Source organism: Mizuhopecten yessoensis, unplaced genomic scaffold, assembly GCF_002113885.1.
Source record: "Mizuhopecten yessoensis strain PY_sf001 unplaced genomic scaffold, ASM211388v2 scaffold9651, whole genome shotgun sequence".
In the NCBI taxonomy this organism is placed as follows: domain Eukaryota; kingdom Metazoa; phylum Mollusca; class Bivalvia; order Pectinida; family Pectinidae; genus Mizuhopecten; species Mizuhopecten yessoensis.
This window is the reverse complement of record NW_018408154.1, coordinates 104549-121156: the sequence shown is the minus strand read 5'-3', so window position 1 is coordinate 121156 and position 16608 is coordinate 104549. Positions and strand designations below refer to the sequence as shown.

At 37.2% G+C, this 16608-nt stretch overlaps 1 protein-coding gene across 1 annotated transcript in view; it reads right to left on the bottom strand.

The window, feature by feature from the left end:
* Positions 1-4358: 4358 nt before the first annotated feature.
* LOC110458582 (tRNA (uracil-5-)-methyltransferase homolog A-like) overlaps positions 4359-16608 on the bottom strand; it is a 28300-nt gene continuing 16050 nt past the window's right edge. Inside the window, exons 12-20 of the mRNA XM_021510350.1 lie at positions 14637-14786; positions 13673-13776; positions 13305-13347; positions 12556-12616; positions 12042-12163; positions 10550-10625; positions 9604-9720; positions 9000-9096; positions 4359-4567 (exon numbers count right to left, since the gene is read on the bottom strand). Coding sequence (XP_021366025.1) covers positions 4405-4567; positions 9000-9096; positions 9604-9720; positions 10550-10625; positions 12042-12163; positions 12556-12616; positions 13305-13347; positions 13673-13776; positions 14637-14786 — 933 coding nt within the window. The 3' untranslated portion in view covers positions 4359-4404. The remainder of the gene's footprint in view (positions 4568-8999; positions 9097-9603; positions 9721-10549; positions 10626-12041; positions 12164-12555; positions 12617-13304; positions 13348-13672; positions 13777-14636; positions 14787-16608) is intronic.

Here is a 16608-nt window from a genome sequence, read left to right as displayed (position 1 = left end):
AATTTTATAATTATCATATGCTTATAATTAATATAAAGCATACTTGCAAGATTATTGTGAGCTAAATTTTGGTCTGGAGCTTGCTGTGATGAAGGGCCATCAGGTATGCTTGAATAATTGACGTTAAAGAAATGTCAATGTCATTTATTCAAACATATCTGATGGCAAATGTGTTTAAAACATTAAACCAACAATTGTTTACAAATCTACAAGGCCTGGTCTAGAGACATGATGTATAGTCTGCAGATATCTGTGTACAGATGGCTATCCATTTCAAATATTCACCACCTCAGACAAGATTGTACAAGATGACAGTAAAGGTCTTACAAACTGATAGTGACTTACTAAAACTGGAGGAGTGGGACACGCTTGACCAATAGCTTGCCCAAAGGTTATCAGAATAAATAGAAAACAGGTGGTTAATGAGGATAGTGGTTTAGCAACATCCTCAAGAGAAGCCATAGTTTTATAGTGACATTATTCACCAAGATGCCTCAGTATCCTCATAGTCAGAGCTCAGATCCAAACTGCTAGAAAAATACAGTTGTTAGTACAATCAGAACTTGTTCATAGACTTATACAAGGTTTATTTTATAGTGTAGAGTCATAAAATAATAAAGTAAAATCATATTGACAAGATGTATTCAATATACATTGTAGAAATATGGATTTCTATGTAAAAATATGTATTGTTAGCTTGATAGATTGTTGATAATGTATATTTTTTATCGATACAACAATGTAGAATTTTTAACAATGTGGATTCAATACAATTTTGATTTCTATTGATACAATGTAGTTAGATTGGCACTTTGTAGTGTGTAGACATTGTGGATGTATACAATTCAGAGTTATTAGTTACAATGTAGATATGTTGATTTATATCGTTTAGATATTGATAATGTAGATGTTGTTATTAGGTACCACCATATGTGTTCAAACATGTAGATAGGAGAGCAATAAGTGTTTGTATGTGTGAACAGGAGAATAAGTGTTCAAATGTGGGATCAGAGGAGAAATAAGTGTTCATATATGTGAACAGAGGAGAAAATAAGTGTTTGTGTGAACATAGGAGGAATAAGTGTTTGTGTGAACATAGGAGAAATAAGTGTTCATATATGTGAACAGAGGAGAGATAAGTGTTCATATATATGATAAGGGGAGAAATAAGGGTTCATATATATGATTAGGGGAGAAATAAGGGTTCATATATATGAACAGAGGAGAAATAAGTGTTTGTATGTGTGAGCAGAGGAGAAATAAGTGTTCATGATTGTGAACAAAGTGGAAATAAGATGTGTTCAAATGTTATAGGTGAGAGGGTTTGACAGGCCAAACAAACAGTAAACAGAGTAAGTGTTTTCTAAATGAAATTTGCCACAGTGTATTTTGGTATGGATCGATCATTTCACAGATATTCTTCATTTTATTAGCTCACCTGGCCCAAAGGGCCAAGTGAGCTTATGGCATGGTCCGGCGTCCGGCGTCAACTTTTTACTTTAAACAACTTCTTCTCAGTAACCAAAAGGCCTAGGGTTATGATATTTGGCCAGAAGCATGCTGGGATGAAGGGATACCAAGTTTGTTCAAATAAATGACCTTATTAATTTTCAAGGTAACAGGGGTCAAATATGTTAAAATCTTTAAGCAACTCGTTCTGAATAACCAAAAAGCCTAGGGTGATGAAATTTAGCCAGTAACATGCTGGGGTAAAAGGCTACCAAGTTTGTTCAAATAAATTACCTTGGCTTATATTCAAGGTCACAGGAGTCAAATATGTTAAAAATCTTGAAACAACTTCTTCTGAATAACCAAGAGGCCTAGGATAATGATATTTGGCCAGTAACATGCTGGAATAAAGGGCTACCAAGTTTGTTCAAATGAATGACCTTGAATCATATTCAAGGTCACTGGGGTCAAATATGTTGAAAACATTTAAACAACAACTTCTGAATAACCAAGAGGCCTAGGGTAATGATATTTGGCCAGTAACATGCTGGGATGAAGGGCTACCAAGTTTGTTCAAATAAATGACCTTATTAATTTTCAAGGTCACCGTGGTCAATATATGTTTAAATCTTTAAATGATTTGTTCTGTATAACCAAAAAGTCCAGGGTAATGATATTTTGCTAGAAGCATGCTGGGTTGGAAGACTATAAATTCTGTTCAACCTAATATCCTTGTTCGACATTCAAGGTCACGGGTGTCATATGTTTAAATATTTTAATAGTTTCTTATTAATCAAACACCAATATTCTGCCTGTAGTTGTATTTTAGTCCACTTTTAAGATAACAAGTGAGAAATTAATACCAGGTGAGTGATTCAGGCCCATTGGGCCTCTTGTCTGAAATAGGATAAGTACATTTAAGGGATAAGTACGGTATATTTATAAGATTCAAAAGGTTTATGGTGCTAATTTGATTATATTGACTACATTTGTGTGCAATTTCTGTTGCATTTTCACTGCCATTAAGTACCTTGTTTTACAAGTATTGTTTGATTTTTTGTGACAATTTCAAAACTGCATGTAGTGTAGACAATTTGATTCTAATAAAATTGATTTTTTAAATGTACTTGCTCTTTTCTTGCTTGTCGCATGTTCTCTTATCCCCATTTTCATTATTTCCAGGCCAAATGTCAACCCAGTTTTACAAAAAGTACATTCACCAATATGTCTAAAATGGCAAGGGTTTTTGTCTCGCCTGCGATGTATGTCTAGCTCCGTTTCTCTAAAAGTATAAGTGCTAGACCAACCAAACTTGGACCATACATGCATCTTCTATTCATGACCCATGGATTATAAACCATGCATGATATGTTGAATGTGGCCTACATTACGCGGTCCAGTGACTTTCACAGCATTTCTCAATATAAAGTTTTTGCGTTTAGCTGTGTGTTATATGCTGTATCTCAAACATTTAAAGTGTTAGACTGTAAGTTGGGATGATCATTACCATCTTGAGGGTTACAACATCAATGTTCTAACGGAATCAGACAACAAACATGGCCACAGTGTACTGTCTTCTGATTGGTCGAAATTCAGATATTGTTTGATTTCGCTAAAATTTTACATGTAGGTGTATTTTGTCACTGCCAACTAAGCCGCAACATCCGTTTTCTGATTAGACAAAATGGCCACCAGATACTGGCTTCTGATTGGTCGAAATTCAGTTATTGTTCGATTTTAATCAAATTTAGTAAGTACATGTATTTTGGCACTGCGAACTCGGTCGCAACATCCATTTTCTGATTTGACAAAATGGCTGCCTTATATTGTGTTATAATTGGTCGAAATTCAGTTGCTGTTTCGCTAAAAATCGGGATGTAAGTGTATTTTGCACTGTGAACTTAACCATGGCATCCGTTTTCTGATCTGACAAGATAGTCTTCGTATACTGGTATCTGCATGATTGGTCGAAATTCACATATATTTTGATTTTGCTCAAATTTAGTTTGTACATGTATTATGGCACTGCGACTTCAGTTCTCCTATTCACATTTGTTTTTCCGAATGCGGGGGTAGTTTGGGGAACATCTGTAATGGCCGGCTCCCATTACAATTAGCACTTGTTCCTTCTATACCTCCATGTTGATGTATCACCAAACTTGTTTATAAGATGTAAAATTCTGAACTTCGGCTCAAACTTCCAGTGCTCAACACATTGAATCTTATGCTTAAAGCGGGAACAGGGGAGACATCTAATTACGCGTAATTCTCGTCGACATTGGGGTAGCAGATTCCATTTTTACTGCAAACTTTGAAAAGGCCTAAAAACAAAGGGTTGGCAACGAGAAGACTTAAAATTGATGAAAAGCCCTGAAAAATTCAATTCATAAAAAAGAAACATATTCGGGATAAGTTAACTTTTAGATTTTTCGGAATGATTGTTTAGATAAAAGCAAATATTAAAATTGTCAAAGTTTTCATTGTCATTTGTCTTCTCATAAAGTTTCTTTTAATCTGTTGATAATTACTGAAGATAATGAACTGACACTTCAGCCTTCTTTTAACATCGGCTGTTAGATTGTCGATAATTACTGAAGATAATGAGCAGACACTGCATTTAAATTAATTCAGGGGCCACAACTCCAAAAACTAGGGTTGAATTATAACTGTTCTTAAACTTGCACAAGCTTTTATATAGTAGATGTTCACAAAAACAAAAAGACATCCATCAAAAGATATGGGTGATCACTGAGCTTTGCCGACCACTTGCCTAATGAGTGTTCAAAAATTATATATATCATTTTTAGAAGTACAGTGGGTGATTCCTTGTGGCCTGGTGAGCCATAAGTCATTGCCAATATATATGGGTCTCCTTTACTGTTATTTAAAATCACTAAAAAAAAAACCACTAGCCTTTAAAGACAATTTTATTAAAATTCTAAATTTTGTGACATTTTATGGGCTTCCTGGAGAATCCTCTTGATTGGTGTAAGGCTGGTCCCGCTCGAACATGATGACAAGTTCACAATGTGGTGTCTGTGGAAACATGTCTATAGGAACAGCTTTAACCGGTCGATAAGGCGGGCCCTTGTTACGTCGGGATGTCTGTCTGGTCAGACTATAAATAACATAAAAGGTATTCATGACAATTTATTAAGTAGATCCTGATCACTGACATTTATAGCCACCAGGAACAGATAGAGAACAAGAAGTAGATCCTGATCACTGACATTTATAGCCACCAGGAACAGATAGAGAACATGAAGTAGATCCTGATCACTGACATTTATAGCCACCAGGAACAGATAGAGAACATGAAGTAGATCCTGATCACTGACATTTATAGCCACCAGGAACAGATAGAGAACATGAAGTAGATCCTGATCACTGACATTTATAGCCACCAGGAACAGATAGAGAACATGAAGTAGATCCTGATCACTGACATTTATAGCCACCAGGAACAGATAGAGAACATGAAGTAGATCCTGATCACTGACATTTATAGCCACCAGGAACAGATAGAGAACATGAAGTAGATCCTGATCACTGACATTTATAGCCACCAGGAACAGATAGAGAACATGAAGTAGATCCTGATCACTGACATTTATAGCCACCAGGAACAGATAGAGAACATGAAGTAGATCCTGATCACTGACATTTATAGCCACCAGGAACAGATAGAGAACATGAAGTAGATCCTGATCACTGACATTTATAGCCACCAGGAACAGATAGAGAACATGAAGTAGATCCTGATCACTGACATTTATAGCCACCAGGAACAGATAGAGAACATGAAGTAGATCCTGATCACTGACATTTATAGCCACCAGGAACAGATAGAGAACATGAAGTAGATCCTGATCACTGACATTTATAGCCACCAGGAACAGATAGAGAACATGAAGTAGATCCTGATCACTGACATTTATAGCCACCAGGAACAGATAGAGAACATGAAGTAGATCCTGATCACTGACATTTATAGCCACCAGGAACAGATAGAGAACATGAAGTAGATCCTGATCACTGACATTTATAGCCACCAGGAACAGATAGAGAACATGAAGTAGATCCTGATCACTGACATTTATAGCCACCAGGAACAGATAGAGAACATGAAGTAGATCCTGATCACTGACATTTATAGCCACCAGGAACAGATAGAGAACATGAAGTAGATCCTGATCACTGACATTTATAGCCACCAGGAACAGATAGAGAACATGAAGTAGATCCTGATCACTGACATTTATAGCCACCAGGAACAGATAGAGAACATGAAGTAGATCCTGATCACTGACATTTATAGCCACCAGGAACAGATAGAGAACATGAAGTAGATCCTGATCACTGACATTTATAGCCACCAGGAACAGATAGAGAACATGAAGTAGATCCTGATCACTGACATTTATAGCCACCAGGAACAGATAGAGAACATGAAGTAGATCCTGATCACTGACATTTATAGCCACCAGGAACAGATAGAGAACATGAAGTAGATCCTGATCACTGACATTTATAGCCACCAGGAACAGATAGAGAACATGAAGTAGATCCTGATCACTGACATTTATAGCCACCAGGAACAGATAGAGAACATGAAGTAGATCCTGATCACTGACATTTATAGCCACCAGGAACAGATAGAGAACATGAAGTAGATCCTGATCACTGACATTTATAGCCACCAGGAACAGATAGAGAACATGAAGTAGATCCTGATCACTGACATTTATAGCCACCAGGAACAGATAGAGAACATGAAGTAGATCCTGATCACTGACATTTATAGCCACCAGGAACAGATAGAGAACATGAAGTAGATCCTGATCACTGACATTTATAGCCACCAGGAACAGATAGAGAACATGAAGTAGATCCTGATCACTGACATTTATAGCCACCAGGAACAGATAGAGAACATGAAGTAGATCCTGATCACTGACATTTATAGCCACCAGGAACAGATAGAGAACATGAAGTAGATCCTGATCACTGACATTTATAGCCACCAGGAACAGATAGAGAACATGAAGTAGATCCTGATCACTGACATTTATAGCCACCAGGAACAGATAGAGAACATGAAGTAGATCCTGATCACTGACATTTATAGCCACCAGGAACAGATAGAGAACATGAAGTAGATCCTGATCACTGACATTTATAGCCACCAGGAACAGATAGAGAACATGAAGTAGATCCTGATCACTGACATTTATAGCCACCAGGAACAGATAGAGAACATGAAGTAGATCCTGATCACTGACATTTATAGCCACCAGGAACAGATAGAGAACATGAAGTAGATCCTGATCACTGACATTTATAGCCACCAGGAACAGATAGAGAACATGAAGTAGATCCTGATCACTGACATTTATAGCCACCAGGAACAGATAGAGAACATGAAGTAGATCCTGATCACTGACATTTATAGCCACCAGGAACAGATAGAGAACATGAAGTAGATCCTGATCACTGACATTTATAGCCACCAGGAACAGATAGAGAACATGAAGTAGATCCTGATCACTGACATTTATAGCCACCAGGAACAGATAGAGAACATGAAGTAGATCCTGATCACTGACATTTATAGCCACCAGGAACAGATAGAGAACATGAAGTAGATCCTGATCACTGACATTTATAGCCACCAGGAACAGATAGAGAACATGAAGTAGATCCTGATCACTGACATTTATAGCCACCAGGAACAGATAGAGAACATGAAGTAGATCCTGATCACTGACATTTATAGCCACCAGGAACAGATAGAGAACATGAAGTAGATCCTGATCACTGACATTTATAGCCACCAGGAACAGATAGAGAACATGAAGTAGATCCTGATCACTGACATTTATAGCCACCAGGAACAGATAGAGAACATGAAGTAGATCCTGATCACTGACATTTATAGCCACCAGGAACAGATAGAGAACATGAAGTAGATCCTGATCACTGACATTTATAGCCACCAGGAACAGATAGAGAACATGAAGTAGATCCTGATCACTGACATTTATAGCCACCAGGAACAGATAGAGAACATGAAGTAGATCCTGATCACTGACATTTATAGCCACCAGGAACAGATAGAGAACATGAAGTAGATCCTGATCACTGACATTTATAGCCACCAGGAACAGATAGAGAACATGAAGTAGATCCTGATCACTGACATTTATAGCCACCAGGAACAGATAGAGAACATGAAGTAGATCCTGATCACTGACATTTATAGCCACCAGGAACAGATAGAGAACATGAAGTAGATCCTGATCACTGACATTTATAGCCACCAGGAACAGATAGAGAACATGAAGTAGATCCTGATCACTGACATTTATAGCCACCAGGAACAGATAGAGAACATGAAGTAGATCCTGATCACTGACATTTATAGCCACCAGGAACAGATAGAGAACATGAAGTAGATCCTGATCACTGACATTTATAGCCACCAGGAACAGATAGAGAACATGAAGTAGATCCTGATCACTGACATTTATAGCCACCAGGAACAGATAGAGAACATGAAGTAGATCCTGATCACTGACATTTATAGCCACCAGGAACAGATAGAGAACATGAAGTAGATCCTGATCACTGACATTTATAGCCACCAGGAACAGATAGAGAACATGAAGTAGATCCTGATCACTGACATTTATAGCCACCAGGAACAGATAGAGAACATGAAGTAGATCCTGATCACTGACATTTATAGCCACCAGGAACAGATAGAGAACATGAAGTAGATCCTGATCACTGACATTTATAGCCACCAGGAACAGATAGAGAACATGAAGTAGATCCTGATCACTGACATTTATAGCCACCAGGAACAGATAGAGAACATGAAGTAGATCCTGATCACTGACATTTATAGCCACCAGGAACAGATAGAGAACATGAAGTAGATCCTGATCACTGACATTTATAGCCACCAGGAACAGATAGAGAACATGAAGTAGATCCTGATCACTGACATTTATAGCCACCAGGAACAGATAGAGAACATGAAGTAGATCCTGATCACTGACATTTATAGCCACCAGGAACAGATAGAGAACATGAAGTAGATCCTGATCACTGACATTTATAGCCACCAGGAACAGATAGAGAACATGAAGTAGATCCTGATCACTGACATTTATAGCCACCAGGAACAGATAGAGAACATGAAGTAGATCCTGATCACTGACATTTATAGCCACCAGGAACAGATAGAGAACATGAAGTAGATCCTGATCACTGACATTTATAGCCACCAGGAACAGATAGAGAACATGAAGTAGATCCTGATCACTGACATTTATAGCCACCAGGAACAGATAGAGAACATGAAGTAGATCCTGATCACTGACATTTATAGCCACCAGGAACAGATAGAGAACAAGAAGTAGATCCTGTTCACTGATATTTTAACAATGCAGTACTTGGACACACTAACAGGCCATACAAATGAATCTCATCTCCTTTGATGTAAGACGAATTTTCCATAAAATTTAAATGACTGAGCTGCTTACTCTATAAAGTTGTTCATAGCAGCCTTGGGATTACAGGATACAAACACAACCTTGGTGAGATGGGGAGATCGTCGCAAGGCTTGGAACACACTCGATTCTGAAAGGAAAAAAACCAACACAAAATTGATCACTCTCAAAAAACTCTGTTACCCTTGAAGGTAAGAGCATAATGAACCCAGACTGATACTCTAGATTTGTAAAGCAACAAAATGTCCGTTCTATTTTAAACACCGTAGAAGCTTTTACAGTGGCATGAAAGGGTCCAGGTCCTCTAGAGTGGGTGAGATCTTTGTGTCACTACTGGAAGCATGTGTTTGTTAGTCTTTGAAAATTTGATTATTCAGCTTCCAGTTCAATTGTTATAACTTTGATATTTAATGTAAAATTAAACATCAAAATACTAAAAAAACTAAAAAAAACCTTTGGATTTATTGTACACAGAATTCAATAAAACAATGGTGATTTTACAATAAAAATGATCTATTTCCGAAGGAGGAAAGGTGCGAAACATATCCTGCAACATATTCAGCATTTGAACTTATTACTTTTCTTTCTCATACAAGGTAGCACCACAGGTTTGACTCTAGATCGAGTGTAAACTTACGTAGCCCCGGTCGAGGTGGATCCACCACCGCCACCACATCTGTTGAACGCAGTGACTTCATGGTGCGCTTGATCGCATCCTCAGCCTTGCTGCACACAAAATGAACGTTTTCGATATCTGCAACATCAACAGAAATACTATTACAAGTCAGGAAACTAAAAAAAGTTCCTATTCATATTAAAGATGATGTAAACCAACTCATTTTGTAAATAATTTGACCAGAAAAAAACAAGACAATCTACACCGTTTTTGTATAATTAAAACTTTGTTGTCTTTGGGTCACAATGATTGATGTTACTTGTTTAACCTAAGAAAATTGTACATAATTGAATTGAAGTGTAGCATAGGATACATCCAGATATATATTGTTGCCCTCAGGCCTGGTGAAATACTAGCAGCTTCCTACCGACTCGGCTAGGGAGACTTTCTCTTTAGCTCATTCAGTAGGGCATAACGTAAGTAAACCAGAGGTCCCGGATTCGACTCCAAGTGGAGGTAATGACAAAATAATAACCTCTGTTAAATATCATCAACATTAATCATAAATGTGATGACTTAAGAACACAAAGTAGGTAAATTTCTCCCCGACAGGTAGAGAGATTGAGTTTTTGGTAGGGAGATTTCCATTGAATATGTTATTTTACCAGAGTCAGAATTTTAAATGAGTTTGGATTGAAACAATCCTAAATAAGAGTTGTTCATGTACTTGTATCCAAACAGGGAAAAATCATTTATTGGTGTTTATAAACATGTATTTTCAACAAAGGAATTTTTAATACAACAAATTGCAGGGAGATTCTGATTCTTTAAAGGGAGTTTGATTTTTTCAAGGTAAAATATAGGGAGACTTCTATAAACAGGAGACATATCCCATGAATGGTTAAATACTGACAGGGGGCGATTATCTCTCCTGTTGTAAAGTTGGGTAAAAATGTACAAAACTTACCGTTAATCTTGGCGTTCTGTTTAGCATCATCAATTGCCTCCTGGCACATTTCTATGCCAATCACTCTTGATACTTTCTAAAACAAGATCAAATGATATAACAATAAAAAAACATTTCAATATTATAGACAGAATATACAATGACACGACACAGGTGTTTATATTAAATATACTATTTTTCACATTTAAGAACAACAATAAAAATGTAACTGCATCAAAACAGTTCAGGAATTAATAGTGTTATCTTTGACACCATATTCTAATGACGTCATGCTTGACAACAAGGCTGGGGGCCATTTTGAATGGGCTATTCAACATTGTGTTCCTCTTTTCTGCTTTTATTTGGTAAGATTTGCTTACCAACTAGTGATACCTATTTTCATGTGTTCATGTATAACTAACAAACTTCTGCAAGTAGATATTACTTGAAAATTTTCTCACAAGAATGGATATAAATTGTTATCAATCAACATAACTCGGATCATTTACTTCTGCCATATCACAAAAGTGAACAAGAGGCCCAGAGGGCCTGTATCGCTCACCTGGATATCTAAGCAATCATGGCAAAATATTCTCCAAATAAGATTCAAGGGAATGGGCCAGACCCCCAGGCTAATCCTTGTAGCATATCTGTATTAGAATTTTCATGCCCAGCAATTTTATGTATGGTTATGGGGTTTGGATCTCAACTGTTTCTAAGCTGTGACTCAGAAACTAGGTCCCTAGGGTTGTGGCAAGACCCAAGGATCAATTATAATATCATGACTGCATTTGTCTCTTTATGCCCAGCATTTGTATATATACTTTTGGGTTGGTGATCTCGACTGTTTCAAATTTATGACCCAGGGGTTAAGTCTGCAAGGGTGGGGCAGACCCCAAGGTCAATTCTTATATCATGACTGCATTCGTTTCTTTATGCCCAACAATTGAATACATGTACATGTATATAGTTTTGGGGTGGGGATCTCAATCGTTTCAAAGTTATGACCCATGGACTATGTCCCCAAGGGTGGGGCCAGATTCAAGTGCCATCCTGGAAGCATATGTGCATTCTTCTTTTTATACGCAGCAATTGCATATATGGTTATAGGGTGGGGATCTCAACTATTTTGAAGTAATAAACAATTTTTGGCCCCGCCCCTCAGCCCCCTTGGGGGTCAGGCCCACCATTTGTACAATTTTGAATCCCAACCACCGAGGGATGCTTCCAGTCAAGTTTAGTTAAATTCCAATCAGTGGTTAAGAAGAAGTCATTTGAAGAAATTGTTGACGCACGGACGACAGACGGACAACTGATGACGGACAACGGACGCCTCGGTATGGCATAAGCTCACCCTTATTATTTTCGAACCCGGTAAGCAAATAACAATGTGGGATGTCTCACATTATTTTACACTGTGGTAGGACCTAAAACAACCCATGATCTGGGAGTGATGAACTCATAAGGGACGACAAGAACTTAGCAGTATGATAATGACATCCTGACAGATCACCTTGGCAACACTGAGTCCGATGGTACCCGTACCACAGCAGATGTCAAGGACGGTTGTATCCGGAGAAACGTTACACCAGTCAGCTATCTGTGTGTACAGGACCTCTGCTGCAGCTGTATTCACTAAATGTAATGGAAAATACTAATGGTTTATCTATCAAGTTACATGCAACGGTGATATTTGTGATGAAAAGTTTTTTTTTTAAATTTGAACACAATAAAATGCATTTAATTTTGTGAAATACCAGCGCTGGTAAGTTAGTAGGCCGGATTTTTTTTACAGCATAGCTTTAAAATGCTTTTAGATGCTTTAGAACCTGGTGTTGTTAGGTCTTGCATGCTTAACAGTATAGGAACCCTAGCAGCCGTGACGTACGCATGTTTTACATGATATGAAGGTGGTTTTCAGGCCAAGATCTGAGTGGATATATCCACACATAAACATTATCTTTCTAAGATTCTTATTTTAGTTTATTATTAAAACTTCTAATATAAAACCTATTCTCAGCACTAACCTTGGAAGAAGGCTCCTGGGGATATCCTGAACTTCATGTCCAGCATCTCCTCCTGTATAAACTGTAAACATGTAATACATTAATTATACATCTCCTCCTGTATAAACTGTAAACATGTAATACACTAATTATACATATCCTCCTGTATAAACTGTAAACAAGTGATACATTAATTATACATATCCTCCTGTATAAACCGTAAACATGTAATACACTAATTATACATATCCTCCTGTATAAACTGTAAACATGTAATACATTAATTATACATCTCCTGTATAAACTGTAAACATGTAATACATTAATCATACATCTCCTCCTGTATAAACTTTAAACACGTAATACATTAATTATACATCTCCTCCTGTATAAACTGTAAACATGTAATACATTAATTAATTTTTGTACTTGCTGAACAAAATCTACATCAATCCATATGATGAATGTACAACAATTTTCCTATAATTTACTGATCGTGATAGCCGACCTGATCTGTACCACATATATAATCTGTACAAAGCTATTAACAAAAAGCTGGTTTATTTTGTGATTTAGTCGATGCCTATTTAGATATACATAAGCAAATATATCATCTGCCATGATTGGCACTGATACAATACAGCTATATTATAATAATTACAGACACTTTTCTAAGCTCAACATGATGATCTCATCTTTATATTTATCTTCTTAAAACTTGAAATTATTCACATCTGACAGAATTATCACCATCATTCCATATGTCTTACCTTCTCTCCCATAAGAAGCTCATAATCTGGAGGATTTGCTGGCCTGAGGAGAAGAGGATGATGAGAACATGTTACAATTGAATCAAATGATGTGAACCATGATTAAACAACAATCACTTTAGTTGATTACACATGTATAATGTGTCTAAAAGCCAATTTATTCTAAATGAAAGGTTTCCCTGATTCACTGACTGTAAATATTCACTTCCTGTAATTTGAATTTGATAAGTGTTATCCAAAACAACGAGTTTTAAAACTATGACTAAAATTTAGTATTGACCATATCTTTTTTCATAATGGCCAGTAACAATACTATTACATAATTACTGTTATTTATTGTAGGTAAACAATTTGTTGCAGATGCTTACCTATCATTATAGGTGTGGAAGAAAAGACTTGTTACTCCACAATCACGTCCTTCCCCCGTCGTAAAGTAGTCCTTCAGCTTTGTCTTTATACACTCTAGTTCCTCCTACATACAATACAGCGAAGAAATTGAGAATAAGTAATTATTTTTATCAATTTGATGAATACAATTATAACGGTAAATATACAATGACAAATTCAATATCGAAATGAAAATGAACCATAAAAGTTTTAATAAAATTCAATAGTTTCTTAGATGGTGAACATAAATGCAAATAAGAAAAGGTATTTGAAATGATCAGAAGAGTCCGTCTTTTACTCTTTCTAAGTCTTTTTCTGTATTACCAATACCTTAAGTGTTTATCTGGTATTTATTTGGAAATAATTTAATCTTGCTTGTAACAAGCATTTTCATTGGCTTAAAAATTTATGTTATCAGCACATAACGTAAAAATAATGATGTTGCTGTTTGTAATGTCGCTTTTCAGTTTTGATTGGCTTATACAGCGGCGTATTAGTTTCTAAGAGAAAAGAGTCCATCAATAAAAGTGGATTTCCACAGGGATTGTGTATAGTATATTAAATTATAAGGATTGAGTTGAATATATTTTTTATGTTATGGAGCTATAACACAGAAAACCAGAGTGAACTCTCATCATAAACCGCTTCACGGTTTATTTAGAGTACACTATGTTTTTTTTGTGTTATATCTCCATAACATAAAAAATATATTCAAGTTAATCTTTAAATAACACAAAAAGATGAAAAAGTGAAAAACATTCATGAATGTGCTGCAATCTGAGTAACACTTAAATTTCTTCTTAACTTCCCCACCTCCCCCAAAAAAACACCCAACAACAACTAAAGAATTAGGAAACTAGTGCAATTTTCTGCAAGATATCCTACTTTTTCCGTCAAACAGAAAATGAAGGACTTTAGCATAATTTATGTACAGGAGCTCCTTACCTTTGGGAGATGCTGTGGGTCAAAGTCCACAACAGCCATGAAGTCATCACTGCCCCGACATGTCCGTGTGGTCAGTATCCGCCAATGACCTTCATGGCTCTGAGGGTCATAGGCACCATAGCCACTGGCACGGATAAACTTTTGAAAACTCTGAAACACAAAGTCAAAAACAAGAGACTTATTTTTTTGGTGAAAAAAATTCCTTTGTCTCCCCTAAACAGCCATTACATATATTCAATTGGGCACTTAATTCACTTTTGATCCAGAGGTGAAGGTCACAGTAACCTTATAGCAGTTGACCATCTGTGGGTGAGGCAGGTACACTTCAATTTTTATAATGATATCATTGATGGTTGTTAACTTACAGCCTGGAATACAATTTGCTGAAACTTATGCATTACCTCCTAGTGACCTTATTACAGTGAGCTGCACACCTCCTAGTGACCTAATTAGTTGACTGCACACCTCCTAGTGACCTAATTACAGTGGGCTGCACACCTCCTAGTGACCTAATTACAGTGGGCTGCATACCTCCTGGTGACCTAAATATAGTGGGCTGCACACCTCCTAGTGACCTTATTACAGTGAGCTGCACACCTCCTAGTGACCTATTTAGTTGACTGCACACCTCCTAGTGACCTAATTAGTTGACTGCACACCTCCTAGTGACCTAATAACAGTGGGCTGCACACCTCCTAGTGACCTAATTACAGTGAGCTGTACACCTCCTAGTGACCTTATTACAGTGAGCTGCACACCTCCTAGTGACCTAATTACAGTGAGCTGCACACCTCCTAGTGACCTAATTACAGTGATTTTATTTTAAAATGTGACATTATAACTGTAAATAGTAGTCACATAATGAACATTGCAAACTATTACAATATACCGTATTTTACCGGCAATTAGCCCCCTCTCGCAAATAAGCCCCCTTCCCACTTTGGTAAATGTTCTGGGAACAGGGTGGGTGCCTGCCATTAAGCCCCCTCCCCTCTTTTGCAGGTGAAAAATGTGAGAAAAAAACCCCACGAAAGTTATAAAACATTTACTTGTGTCTGTGTTGTTTCTTTAAAATCTGCATCAACAGGTAGATTTAGGTCGTGTAACACCTTTCAAATTTTACAATGCTGATAAAAACAACTACACAATTATAAAATGACAATTCGGCCTCAACTGCAGACGAAATGTGCGCCTCGGTCCGCCGATATTTTCCTGTTTGCGTAGGGCACAAAGCCGTTCATTGGAAAGTTACATATTATGTTACACCGAAGTATTTCCACATCAACCATGTCAAACCCTTTATTATCATCGTAGGTGCACTGGAGAATATGTGAACAGGGGGGTTGCTCGCAATTAAGCCCCCCCCACACTTTTGGCCCATCTTTTTCTCAGGAGGGGAGGGGGGGCTTATTGCCGGTAAAATACGATAGTTACATGCAATGTAGACACTTTTCATCAGTAAACAAGAGGCCCATGGGCCTTAACGGTCACCTGAGTCTATAGTATTTATCTTAGTTTTTGAAATATGAACCAATTTGAGTAAAAAATAGTATAATGTTAACTTAACTTTGTCAGGACCATGAACTGATCATTCCTAGACAAATTTTAAGTGAGATCAGCCTATTAGAACTTAGTAGCAAAATAGCGGCCATGGCAGCCAAATTGTATTTCTGATTGACCCGAAAAATAACAACACTTTATCAGGACCATGATTTGATCATTCCTACAAAGTTTCAGTTCAATTGGCCAAGTAGAACTTTACTTTAAGTTTAAAATAGTTTTCCAAAATGGCAGCCGTGGTGGCCATATTGGATTTCTGATCGACCCGAAAAATAACAACACTTTGTCAGGACCATGAGTCAATCATTCCTACAAAGTTTCAGTTCAATCGGCCCAGCAGAACTTGACTTTAAGTTTGAAATAGTTTTTCAAAATGGCGGCCGTGGCGGCCATATTGGATTTCTGATTGACC